The sequence below is a fragment of the Orycteropus afer genome, unplaced genomic scaffold, assembly GCF_000298275.1.
Source record: "Orycteropus afer afer isolate SDZICR_OR568_19922 unplaced genomic scaffold, OryAfe1.0 scaffold00028, whole genome shotgun sequence".
NCBI classification, from domain to species: domain Eukaryota; kingdom Metazoa; phylum Chordata; class Mammalia; order Tubulidentata; family Orycteropodidae; genus Orycteropus; species Orycteropus afer.
The window spans coordinates 18911839-18925263 of record NW_006921615.1 but is presented as its reverse complement, the minus strand read 5'-3'; the positions used below and the strand labels follow the sequence as shown (position 1 = coordinate 18925263).

General features: G+C 43.5%; 1 protein-coding gene across 1 annotated transcript in view; it reads right to left on the bottom strand.

Annotated features, from left to right (window-relative positions):
• The window catches only part of ASB13 (ankyrin repeat and SOCS box containing 13), a 24734-nt gene extending 11649 nt beyond the window's left edge, over nucleotides 1-13085 (bottom strand). Inside the window, exons 1-4 of the mRNA XM_042780230.1 lie at nucleotides 13076-13085; nucleotides 6310-6497; nucleotides 3506-3656; nucleotides 1124-1258 (exon numbers count right to left, since the gene is read on the bottom strand). Coding sequence (XP_042636164.1) covers nucleotides 1124-1258; nucleotides 3506-3656; nucleotides 6310-6497; nucleotides 13076-13085 — 484 coding nt within the window. The remainder of the gene's footprint in view (nucleotides 1-1123; nucleotides 1259-3505; nucleotides 3657-6309; nucleotides 6498-13075) is intronic.
• Between the last annotated feature and the right edge of the window lie 340 nt (nucleotides 13086-13425).

The window sequence follows — 13425 nt, the reverse complement described above, 5'->3', positions numbered from 1 at the left end:
GAGGAGTGGCTGGTGGGTTTGAACTGCCAGGCTTCTGGTTAGCAGTCATATGCTTTAGGCACTACACCACCAGAGCTCCTATGTTGATAGAAATGGTATCTAACTATCAGATAAATAACTTAGCTGGAAGACCTTATGATTGCTTCTAATATACATATTTTATTTAGCATTGTGTAAAAAATGAAGAAAATATTCCAATAATTAACCACACACAAAATGAATCTTTTTTGCTGAAAAGATTTAAAAGTGGCATATTAAAGAGAGTAAGACTCACTAATAGAAAAGTACATGTAACTTAATTTCAAATGATCATCTGGAGAGATTCATTGTCTTTTTATTTCTTAAAGGTTCTATTCTTCATCCTAAAATGTACACAGAATGAATGAAATGGCTCAACTACAATTTTCCCTCAACAAAATATTTAAGTTGGATTTAAAATCAAAACACCTTGTCAATATACACTCTGGCTACATTTTAAAACTTCTGTTGTAGACAGGTCATGAATTTAATCTTCAGTTGGTTGGGGTTTTTGTGTTTGTTACCTTCAAAGAAACTAAGCTGACAACATTTTTGTTGTTGTTGTTATGTGCTGTCAAGTCAGACCTGACTCATAGGGACCCCTCCTTGGGTTTCTGAGGCAGTATCACTACGGAAGTAGATTGCCCAACCTTCCTTCCGAGGAGTGGCTGGTGGGTTTGAACCGGTTAGCAGTCAAGTGCCTTAGGCATACGCTACCAGAGCTCCTAAGCTGACAACATTAGGAACCTCTATATCCTGAGTCTTCTTAGAAAAAGTGATGATGACCTGGATTCCAAAAGCCCTGCCTAAGCACTGCTCACTCCATCTCATGTTAGAGTCCCATCTCTTTCTGATTTAGATAGCAACTTTATTAGACAGGTATAGTGGATAGTTGCTGTTGTCATTTAATAATTATTATTAGCATTTGCTTAGCACAAGGTAGTATGGAAATGTTATCACCAATCCTCCCAACACCACCACAAAACAGGTTTTATTTTTCTAATTTTATATATAGGTGTCAGCTGGCAAGTGGACAAGCTGGCTTCAAACCCTCATCCGACTGTCCCCCCAGCTTCCTGCTGACTCATAGTAAACACTAACATACCTGCATTGAGCAGCACCTTAACACAGTCCAGATGCTCCCTTGCACAGGCAACATGCAGAGGAGTCCCAAAGTGGCAATCATGTGCTTCAAGATTGGCCCCAACATCAATAAGAAGCCTCACACATTCAGAACTTCCTTAAAATAAATAGAAAAGGGTCAAAAGAGTCAATAAATATAACCATGTGAAGTAATAAACATGACAGACATGGTAGTTGGAAGAGATAAGCCCCATGCTTAGTTGTACAGGGTAGGTAAGGGGAAATGAGAACCATATGCCAACCTAAGGAGCAGCTTACACTCCTGTATGGACCTGGGGAAGCAAAGGGAAGGTTCTTCTTTTTCTAAGAGGAGTGGGATGATTCACCATGCCCACCTGGTAGTGGGAGAAAAGGAGGGCATGGCTGCATGGTCAGCCCTCTTGCTACAAGAACAAAGTTTGGGAATGCCACCATGAACAGTCAGACTCCTCACCATTCCCAAGAGTCCTCGGTGGGAAAGTGTTCACAACCTCCTAATCTAGGGTAGCATTAAGCCTGGTGGTAAGGACATATAGGTATCCCAAGCCTAAGCCTTCTTGAAGAATTTGATGAACTTCTCTTATACTTTCTTGATCAGACCCACATTACAGATACAAGAAGAGGAGCCCAGGAAAGAGGCAGAAAGGGGGTTACCAGGGAGATGTGAGGGGAACCAGCTCAGTAAGAAATGATTAAATTTCCACCTGTAGCCCTGAAATCCCATCCCATGTATATGACCATCTGCTGACCATTCCCATTTGGTTATCTTGACCACTACAAACTCAGTATGTTTTAAACTAGATGCAGCCCTTATTCCCCCTTCTCAGGGTCCCTATTCCTAGCCTACCCATTTCATCCAATATCATCACTTCCTACTCAAACTTCAGAATCATTTTTTTATCCCTTGCTGTTCCTCATCATGCCAAATCCTACTGATTCTTTCCCAATGTTTTTTAAGTGAATCCATCCTATTCTGCCCATTACCATGTCACCACCCTAGTTTAAGCTCTAATTGCTTTGCATTCAGACCACTGCTGTAGCCCCCCATCTCTCTGCTTCTAGGACACCACCCCCTACCCCCAGTTTCCAGTCTATACTTGTAGTATATGATCTAATAAGATTGGATAAGTAATTTCCCCAATGCTTGGAGCAGTATTCTTCTTATCTTCCCACCATCTGCAATCTGTCCATTCTTTGAGGTCCAGTTCTGACCTCACTTACTCCCTCCAGGACCTACAGGACCTGCTCGACCCCTCCCCTGCCATCACACAGGTGAGCCTCTCCCTGGTCCAGCCCTCTGGCACAGGTCATCTTGGATGTGTTTGGGTCCTGCCTTCTATTATGGATTGAATTGTATCTCCCAAAAACATGTGTTGGAGTCCTAACCCCTATACCTATGGATGTAATCATTTGAAAACTGGGTCTTCTTTGTTATGTTAATTAGATCATACCAGAGTATATTGTTGTTATGTGCTGTGGAGTCAGACCCGACTCATAGTGACCCCTCCTTGGGTTTCCGAGGCAGTATCACTACAGAAGTAGATTGCCCCATCTTCCTTCCGAGGAGTGGCTGGTGGGTTTGAACTGCCAGCCTTCTGGTTAACAGTCAAGTGCCTTAGCCACTATGCTATCAGAGATTAGTTCTAAATCGTATCACTCCTGGTTATAAAAGAGCAGATTAGACACACAGGCACATACACACTGGGGAAGACAGACACCATATGAGGATCAAGCCAAGCAATCAAGGAGTGCCCAGAACTGCTTACAAAGGAAGGAATCAACACAGCCAAGATCCTGATTTATTTGGACTTTTAGCCCCCAGAACTGTGCAAAAATAATTTCTGCTCTTTAAAGCCATACACTTGTGATAGTTCTGTTGCAGCAGCACTAGGAAACTAAGACACCTTCCAACTAGATCAGGAACTTACAGGGGCAAAACTATAGCAAAGATCAGCAAGACTGCAGAGTTGACTGATCTCTCTTATTAACACCCAAAATGTACCAGGAGACTCAGCTAAGAAATAGAATCTCTATCATAGAAACAAATGCCTACAGCCCTTGATGAAGACTGTATCTCAAGCTGGATAATTTTATGATCTCCATAGCTGAGTGACCCAGAGCCAGAACTTTCCTTCTCCAGCACTGGCTTCCACCTCCTGTCTGTTTTGATTCCTTCTCAAACTCTTTTCATCCCAGAAAAAAGAGTGAAACTTCTTAGGAGCAAAAAGAAAAGTGGGTCATGTATGATGCTGACTGCAGGCAATACAAGTGGCAGTAGGCCCTGAGGTGTCACTGGTGATTTTTTCACAGGGAAGCAGGAGCCCAGGAGCACAGTGGGGCCAACAGGCCCCTTGGCCAGACTCACCACTCATGCAGGCCTCGTGCAGTGGGGATGCCGTGTACAGGGGTGGGTTGACCTTCGCCCCATGGGACAGCAGCAGCTTCACACACTCGATGCTGCCGGAGGCACAGGCATCGCAAAGAGGGGTGCTGCCATCAATGTTGCGGGCATCCACCTCATGGGGTGAAAGAAACAAGTGTCAAAGAGTGTTAGGGGCAGAAACCATGCAATTCACCTTCTCTTCATCCAGATTTATCTCTGCAAAGACACATCTTAGAAGCACTGGCTTTCAGTTACATGCTAAGGCACCATGCTAGGCCAGGGAGTTCAAAGACAGAAAGAAAGAAAGGATTGGGGCATCCTTATGAGCCTCCTAAGTATAGAAGTTGTCCTGTTTGTGGTTCTTTTCCCCGGAGAGCAGGATAAACTCGGCCTCACTCTTTCTACCACCTCAACACCTAATAAGTACAGAGTAGAAAAAGCAAACACTAGGTTGCAAGCTAGGAAAGGCAAGGGAGAAAAGTGAATTTTAACTCAGGCCTCAAATAAAAGAGTGCCTGGTGCAGACCCACATGTGGCGCAGGCAAGGGTCCTGAAAATAAACAGCCGCTACTTTGCGAGCCACCTCTCCCAGGGCTGCATCTGAGTCTCTGCTGCAGAGGGCCTGCTCAGACACCGAAGAAGACCTAACTGCAGCCATAAGCAGCTATAAGTGCTTCAAATGTGGGTGATCTGGCCACGGGGCCCAGGAATGCCCTACTGGAGGAGGCTGTAGTCATGGAATGAGAAGCTGGGCCGGAGACATCTGTTATCGCTGTGGTGAGTCTGGTCATCTTGCCAAGAATTGTGATCTTCAAGAGGATGCCTGATATAACTGCGGTAGAGGTGGTCATATTGCCAAGGACTGCAAGGAGCCCAAGAGAGAGCGAGAGCAGTGTTGCTACAACTGTGGCAAACCAGCCCATCTGGCTTGTGACTGTGACCACGCTGATGAGCAGAAGTGCTATTCTTGTGGAGAATTTGGACACATTCAAAAAGACTGCACCAAAGTGAAGTGTTATAGGTGTGGTGAAGCTGGTCATGTAGTCATCAACTGCAGCAAGACAAGTGAAGTCAACTGTTACCGCTGTGGCGAGTCAGGGCACCTTGCACGGGAATGCACAATTGAGGCTACAGCTTAATTATTTTCCTTTGTCGCCCCTCCTTTTTCTGATTGATGGTTGCATTCTTTTCTCTGAATCTTCTTCACTGGCCAAAGACTGGCAGATAGAAGCTACTCCCAGGCCAGTGAGCTCTACTTGTCGTTTAAAAAGAGGAAAGGGGTGGGAAAAAAAATAGACTTTCTGCATTTAACTACCAAAAAAAAAAAAAGTTTATGTTTAGTTTGGTAGAGGTGTTGTGTATAATGCTCTGTTAAAGAACCCCCTTTCCGTGCCACTGGTAAACAGGAAATAATGAATGGGAAGAGTTGCGTCAGATCAGCAAAACCCGTTCTGGGTTTCTTGAAATGTTCCCATGTAGGAGGTAAAACCAATTCTGGAAGTGTCTGTGAACTTCTGAAAAGTAACTTTAATTTTAGCATAATGATGGCCTTGGATTGTCTGACCTCAGTAGCTATTAAGTAACATCTGTATCAGGCCCTACATAGAACATACAGTTGAGGGAGAGTAAACAAAGACAAACATATGCCTTAATGACTGTGAGAGAGAAACCAGGATAAAAACTTAAACAGGAACAGCTTCATCACAGAGTTGATGCTGGATATACACATGGTGATGGCAAAGGTTGAGAACACATTTTTTTTCAAAGACTAAATCTAAAATCCAGAGTACACATCAATGCTCAGAGTTAGCATAATTTGAAGCTATTTAGGAATTGCAGAGAAATGCATTTTCACAGAAATCGAGGTGTTATTTTTGTATACTATATCACTCAGACAACTGTGTTTCATTTGCTGTAATCAGCTTTTAAAAGTCAAATGGAAAAAGCAACTGACGTCCTAGAAAATAGAACTGTAATTTTAAAACTATCCAATAAAGCTGGAGGAGGAAGGGGAGGAAAATAAATAAATAAATAAATAAATAAAAGGAGTGCCTGAAACTACTTAGCATGCCTCATCTAGTTTGAAAAATATAGGGCAGGAAAAAGGCAACTCCCTAAATTGGCAAATTCTATTTAGAATATGTCCAAATTCAGCTTCTATTTGGTATACTCTGAAACATGTGTTTCAGTTCCTTTTTGACTGTTTTCATATCCAAACTCTTCAAAGCTTAAGCTGTCCACGAAAACCAAAACCAAACTCACTGCCATTGAATCGGATCCAACTCATAGCCACCCCTTTCTTCTTGGGTTTCTGAGGCAGTATCTCTATGGAAGTAGACTGCCCAACCTTCCTTCCGAGGAGTGGCTGGTGGGTTTGAACCACCAGCCTTCTGGTTAGCAGTCAAATGCCTTAGGCACTATGCGGTCTTCACTTTTTGCCCACTCCATGAAATCCAAGTTCCATGGTCACCATTTTGCTAAAACTGCCTTCTCTCCACCCGCCAGTGACCTCCTAATAGTCAACTCCATGACCACTCCTCAGTCCTTATTTTCCAGGTCCCCAGTGTGCTAGACAGTGTCTACTCTTCCTTCCTCCTTAGCTTCCACTTCATCCTATCCTTGTTCCCTCTACTTTTCCCTCTCAGTCTCCTTCACTGCTTTTCTCTCTTTCCAAGTGTTTGCATATCAGACGGCTACTCTCAAATCCCTTCTTTTCCTCACTCTTAGCAGTCTCCTGACCTGTTCCCATCCTAGCCTTGGTCTCTATCCTGAAAGGGGCTACTCACCCGGGCTCCAGCGGCCAGCAACAGCTGCACACACTGTGTCTGGCCCTGCAGACTGGCCACATGCAGAGGCGTGATGGAGTCCACCGTGACCTGGTTGACGCAGGCACCACTCTCTATCAGCCGCTGCAGCTGCAGCGTCTCACCCCGCTGAGCTGCTTCATGCACAGGGGTCCGTTCCACCCAGAAACCTGAAAAGGAAAATGATACTAGTGCTAAAACCATATCACGTCTACTCAGCACAAATGAACAGGTAAGACTCCAGGGTCCCTTTGCAACGTCGAAGGCATTGTACGTGATCATGTATTGGTCCAAACTCTCTTAATTAAAATCCTTAGCCATTCCTACTGCCTGTAGAGTTCAAACTCCTTGGCATGGCATAGATGGCTCTTTGTGATCTGGACTTTGCTCACCTCTCTGACCCCCTTTCCCACCACTGCCCCCATATAAACCCCACTCTTCAGTCACACTTGCAGTTCATCACTGCTCCCTTCTGTTTCACGCTTGTGTCCTTTTGTATATATTCTCCTCATGAATGAAATGCCTGCCCTCTTCCCACCCTTACCATCCCCTCTGCAATCTTCCGTTGAAACATTTACATACTCCATGAGAACCTAGGTGAAATATCTAATTCCCTGTGGGAAATACTTCCTCCTTCTCCCACAATACTCACATATACATACTCATAGCACTTACACCATCTTCTCTCATTGTCTGGGAGATCCTCGAAGGTAGGGAGCACATTTTAGCTATTCCATTTTAGTGGATTCCTTAAGATTTTCTATAAACTGCAAATATAGTTTTAATTTTCCTTTCCAGTCTAGATGTTTTTTATTTTATTTTCTTACCTGATTGTCCTGGCTAGAACCTCTAATACATGTTGAATAGAATTGGCAAGAGCAGACATCATTGCCTTGTCCTTAGAAGAAAAGCATTCAGTCTTTCACCATCAAGTATGGGGTGTTATGCATGTATCTGTGGAGTTTTAGTAGGTGCCTTTTCTCAGGTCAAGGAGCTCTAGTGGTGTAGCAGTTAAGGCATTTAACCACTAACCAAAAGGTCAGTGGTTCAAAGCCACCAGCTGCTCTACAGAAGAAAAATGAAGCAGCCTGCTTCTGTAAAGATTTACAGCCTTGGAAACCCAATGGGGGTTGCTATGAGTCAGAAGCTACTAGATGGCAGTGGGTTTGGTTTTATGGTGTATTCCTATTCCAAAATAGAGTTAAAACTCTCTAAAATCCTCTCTTTTACATAATGGCTTACCTCTCCAGCCTCATTTCTCACTACTCCCTTCCCACTACACCCCTTCAGCTACAGATAATGTCGTTAGGTTGTTAGGTGCTGTTGAGTCAGCTACAACTCATTTGACCCTATGTACAAAGGAAAGAAACACTGCCCGGTCCTGCTCCAGCTTCACAATCCTTACTACACTTGAGTTCTTGATTGCAGCCACTGAGTCAATCCATCTGGTTAAAGTCCTTCCCCTTTTTTGCTGACTCTCCATTTTTACCAAGCATGACATCCTTCTCTAGGGAATGGTCCCTTCTGACAACATGACCAAAACAGGTGAGATGAAGCCTGGCCATTCTCGCTTCCAAGGAGCATTCTAGCTGCACTTCTTCCAGAACAGATAATAAGGTACACAAAATGCAATACTCTGACCTCCCTAGTCCTTTAGGTCAGTGGTTTTCAAACCTGAGCATGCATCAGAATCACTGGGAGGGGTTGTTAAAATACAGCTTGCTGGACCCCATACACAGAGTTTCTGAGCCAGTAGGTCTTGAGTAAGTCTGGGAGAATCTACATTTTTAAGAAGTCCCAGGTGATACTGCTGGTCTAGGGACCATACTTTGTGCAGAACTGCTGCTTTAAACAATATTTTTCTCTCTGAATAAACGTCTCCTCTTTCTGGCTCTGGCTTCCTTATCTCATGTCCCTCTCCCTTCATCTTAGATTATGTCTACCTTTCAAGCCACTCCTCAGAAGGAAGGTTGGGCAATCTACTTCCATAGAGATATTGCCTCAGAAACCCAAGGAGGGGTTGCTATGAGTTGCAATCGACTCAACGGCAGTGGGTTTGGTTTTGGTTTTTCAAGCCTCGAATCCAAAAAAAAAAAAAAAAAGGACTCAAATTCCAATGTTTTTTTTCTCTTCAAAAGGCCTCACCTTAGGCCCTGTCCAAACCCCTCCTCTGTTCTCCCATAGCATGTTTTCATCAGGCATTATCATGCCGTATGGTCACCACCTGTTTGCTTGCTATCTGCTAGGCAGTAGAAATAGACCATCTAGTGGTCACTGGGGGAGCCCTGGTGGCATAGTGCCTAAGGCATTTGACTGCTTGCTAACCAGAAGGCTGGCAGTTGAAGCCCACCAGCCACTCCTTGGAAGGACGACTGGGCAACCTACTTCATAGAGATACCATCTCGGAAACCCAAGGAGGGGTTGGAACTGACTTGATAGCAGTGAGTTTGGCTTTTGGTTAGGGTCATTGTAAGGAGCTCTGGTGGCACAGTGGTTAAAGCACTGGCTGTCAGCCACTAGGAGTCAGAATTCACTTGACGGCAGTGGGTTTGGGTGTGGGATCACAGCATCTGGGATACCAAACCCACTGCCACTGGGTTGATTCCAACACATAGTGACCCTCCAGGGTTTCCAAGTCTTTAAATCTTTATGGAAGCAGACTGCCTCATCTTTCTCCTGCAGAGTAGCTAATGGGGTTGAACTGCCAATCTTTTGGTTAGAAACTCAATGCTTTAACCACAGCACCACCAGAGCTCCTTATCTAGTATACAGTAGAATCTTATAGACACTCAAAAAAATATGTGACAAATGGCAACAGTGCTGGAGTAATACAGACATATCCTTTTTGTCACATCTCCTATTTCAAACAGACAAGACTACATTACCCACTTCTACATAATAAAGTTTTCTTTTTTTGATTTTTTAAAATATCTTTTTTTTATTGTGGTAAACATAAATATGGTAAAACATTTACTATATCAACACTTTTTACATGTACAGTTGAGTGACATTAATCACATTCATCATGGTGTACAACCATCACCACTGTGCATTCCCAAATTTTTCCATCATCCTTAACAGACACTCAGTGCCCCATAAACAATGACTATCTCTCTTTTTCTCTCTTTCTCTCTCTCTCTCTCTCAACCACTAATAAACTTTGGTCTCTATGCATTTGCCTGGTCTGGATATTTCATGTCAGTGGAATCATAAAATATTTGTCCTTTGTGACTGACTTATTTCATTCGGCATGTTTTCAAGATTCATCCATGTTGCAGCATGTATCTGGACTTCATTTCTCTTTATAGCTTAATAATATTCCATTGTATGTGTATGCCAAGATTTTATTAATCCACTTGTCTGTTGATGGGCACTGGGATTGTTTCCTTTTGGCTATTTTGAATAACACTGCAATGAACACTGGTGTGCAACTTAGGCAAATATCTATGTGAGCCCTGGCTTTCAATCCTTTTGGGTATACCTCAAAAACAAACCAACCAACCAAACTCATTGCCATTGAGTCAATTCTGACTCATAGCAACCCCTACTAGGTCTCCAAGGCTGTAAATTTTTACAGAGGCAGACTGCCCTATCTTTCTTCCATGGAGCGACTAGTAGGTTCAAACCACCAACCTTTTTAGACTCTGAATATCTCTTGTGGTACTGTAACTCATAGTAACCCCATGTGCCTGTCTTGGGGTGGAGTGAAAGTAAATGTGTATCACTGTAAAGTCAATTTTGGGGGAGCAAAACTCCAACGACTAGAACCAGAGGTTGCCACTTTAAAAGATGAAGAGAGCAGGGTTAGTCCCTAGGTCTTGCAGCAAGAAAGAAAAACGCAGCTCAGGAAGGCAACTTGAGCTGGACAAGGCTCTGAGGTTGACCTGCAGAAAGCCTCATGGCATGCCTGACATGAATCCATTCAATAGCAAATCCAGAAATATTTCACATCTTCCACTGCCATGTACAGAGAGGAATACTAAAATGTGGCAATAAGCAGTGCACAGAGGTTAATGATAATTACAATTCTGGAGTCCATTATTTTAAGTAATGGAAACTTGAAAGCAAGGTCACTGAAGTACCCTGGGATGGTCAGGAAAGCATTACAGAGTAGGCAGAGCTGCAGCCGAGTCTATGGCAAGCATTACTTATTCACTTCTGCATTCCCAACACCTGGAACATATAAGGAATCCTGGTGGCACAGTGCCTAAAGCATTTAACTGCTAATCAGAAGTTTGGCGGTTTAATCCACCACCTGATCCGCAGAAGGAAAATGGGGCAATCTATTTCTGTAAAGATTTACCGCCTTGAAAACCCCATGGGTCTCTATGAGTCAGAATTGACTCGATGGTGGTGGTTTTGTTTTTTGGTTTTTGATGGCACAGTGGTTAAAGTGCTCAACTGTTAAATGAAAGGTCAGCAATTCAAATCCACCAGCTATTCCCCAGGAGAAAGGTGTGGCAATCTGCTTCTGTACAAGGCTTACAGCCTTGGAAACCCTATGGGGGAAGTTCTACTCTGTCATATAAGGTCGCTAAGAGTCAGAATCAATTCAATGGCAGTGGGTTTGGTGTTTGATTTTGGTACAGTATGTGGCTCAATGAAGGTGCTCAAACCCAGTTGCTTGTTGAATGAATGAATGGAAGGAATTACTAAATCAATGTTGTTGTTGTTGTTGTTATGTGCCGTAGAGTCAGACCTGACTCATAGCGACCCCTCCTTGGGTTTCTGAGGCAGTATCACTACGGAAGTAGATTGCCCCATCTTTCTTTTAAAAAACCTAGACATAAAACTTTTTTAAAGAAAATTTAATTTTATTCCTTTACCATCAGCCTGTAGAGGAAACTCAACTAACTAAAAAAAAACAAACTCACTGCCATCAAGTCGGATCCAACTCATAGCGACCCCTCCTTGGGTTTCCCAGGCAGTTATTTCTACGGAAGTAGATTGCCCAACCTTTCTTCCGAGGAGTTACTGGTGCGTTTGAACTGCCAGCCTTCTAGTTAGCAGTCAAATGCCTTAGGCACTACGCTACCAGAGCTCCCTTACTCTTCTTACTAGAAACTGTATTTTCTAATGAACATGCATCAGCTAAAATGGTTTCAAGAGCAGCAATGAGGTAAAGACCAGATGTGACAACAAAGAAAGGAACAGAAGGACCGAGGAGTACTGGGGTGGAAGGCAGGGAGTAATCCAATTTGGTACAACTAAGAGTTAAGCTGGAAAGGGTTAGCACAGAAAAATGGCCAAGTTAGACCAGCCCCTGCATCTCCACCCTGAACCCTAGTTGTGACAAGATGCCCTCAGGTCTCTACATTACCTCCTTTGTGCTGTCTTAGAAACCCAAGATCCTATTATTCTGGCAAATTCCCTCTGAAATATGAGTTCTGCCCCTAAATCCCAGCAGCTGCTATCTAATTGGTCTCTGATCACCCCCTTAGCAGTCATACTCCCTCCCTAATGCAACTAAAACCAGGGTTTCCAACAGGCTCATTCCGGGTTCGGCCCCCTGCTGAGAATTTATATTTCCACCCCAGATATACTAAATGAGAATCTACAGTTTAACAAGATCCCCAGGTGATTCGAATAGATCCCCATGTGACTCTTACGCATACATTGGGTCAGTCCCCCACCCCACCAAAGCACAATCATCACCTTCTAGCCCCTTAATAAGTCCACTCAATCCTATGACAAAGATCTGAACAGTGCCTGAGTCCAAACAGGTAACACAGCAATTAAAACAAGAATTTGCATTCCAACAAGAGCTAAGACTGCAGCCCTTACAAAACACAGCATTTGGTGATTTGTACTCTAGTACTGACAACTGGATTCTGTCTCCTTCCTGCTTTGGTTTACATTTACCTGCTGCTCACAAAGCCCAAACTAATGAATGGCTAAATAACAACATTCATCTTGAAAACCAGAGATTAGTAGACCTAATCTAGTGCCAGACAATTTTAGAGATCAATTTAGGAAGGTATGCCTAGAGCTTGAAAATATTTTCCCCACTCTTCTGCCCCTTGGTAGTACCTTACTAATTCAACCTGTACAACAGGATGTACAGAAACCTTTCTGGCTCCCTGCTTCTGCACCCTTCTTTTACCCCTAACTGGGGCCCTTGACACCCTCACATCTGAGGGTTGGGTCCTGTCCCAGCACTTATTTCCCTAATTGAGCACCTTACATGGCTCCACATCAAGCCACCATTAGGGAGTTGGTATATGTGGTGCTAAGCCTCAGGAATCATACAGCCATGAGTTCAAATCCTGTTTCTGTTACTTACAATTAGCTCTGCCACCTTGAGCAAGGTACCCTCTAAAAGCTTCAATTTTCTCATTTATAAAATATGAATGCTGTGAAGACTGAGTAAAATAATGCCTGTGTTACTTCTCAATGTCTGGCTAATTCTAAGTGCTCAATAAATGACAGCCATTATTAGTATCATAGGATCATTGCTGTCATTAATAATATTTCTACTAGTCTTGTTTTGATCTTGTATTCCAGTTCTATTATCTAAATGTCATTGTTCCATAACAAACCCCATCTTGTATTTCAGTTACAGTAACTCAATCCTGGTCTAAGTCCCCTGTGACTGACTGAGTCCCTGCCTAGCCCCCCTGCACAGTACCTGGGCCCTCTGCAACTAAGACCCGAATTCCTTGCAAATCGTCCAGTGGTGTGCCAGATCACCAGACCGGACTGTCAAATATTCAGGAATTCAGCCAGCTGGAAACCGCCAGTAACTTACAATCAGCCATGATGTGACTATTTATACCACGGAAATCAGCAGCTCAGAGTTTTGTTTCTGTTCCTTTCTATTTATTTATTTCTATATATTTATTTTGCTGGACAGTCACTTTACCGGCATCCCACTTAGTCATCCTAGAGTCCTGGAATCCAGCTCTTTGAGTCCAAATGGCACCTGTTTGGCCAGGGCCTTGTAGCCCCTGCCCCTTCCCTCAGAGTCTGTATCTATGATGTATGTGGTCCGCCTGGGCCCTCTGCCCACCTGCAAAGCACAGCACTGTCAGCCACTACCAAACTCTCCAGAGACAATAATTGATGTACCCATTCTAGGGGATGAGGACATGACCATTC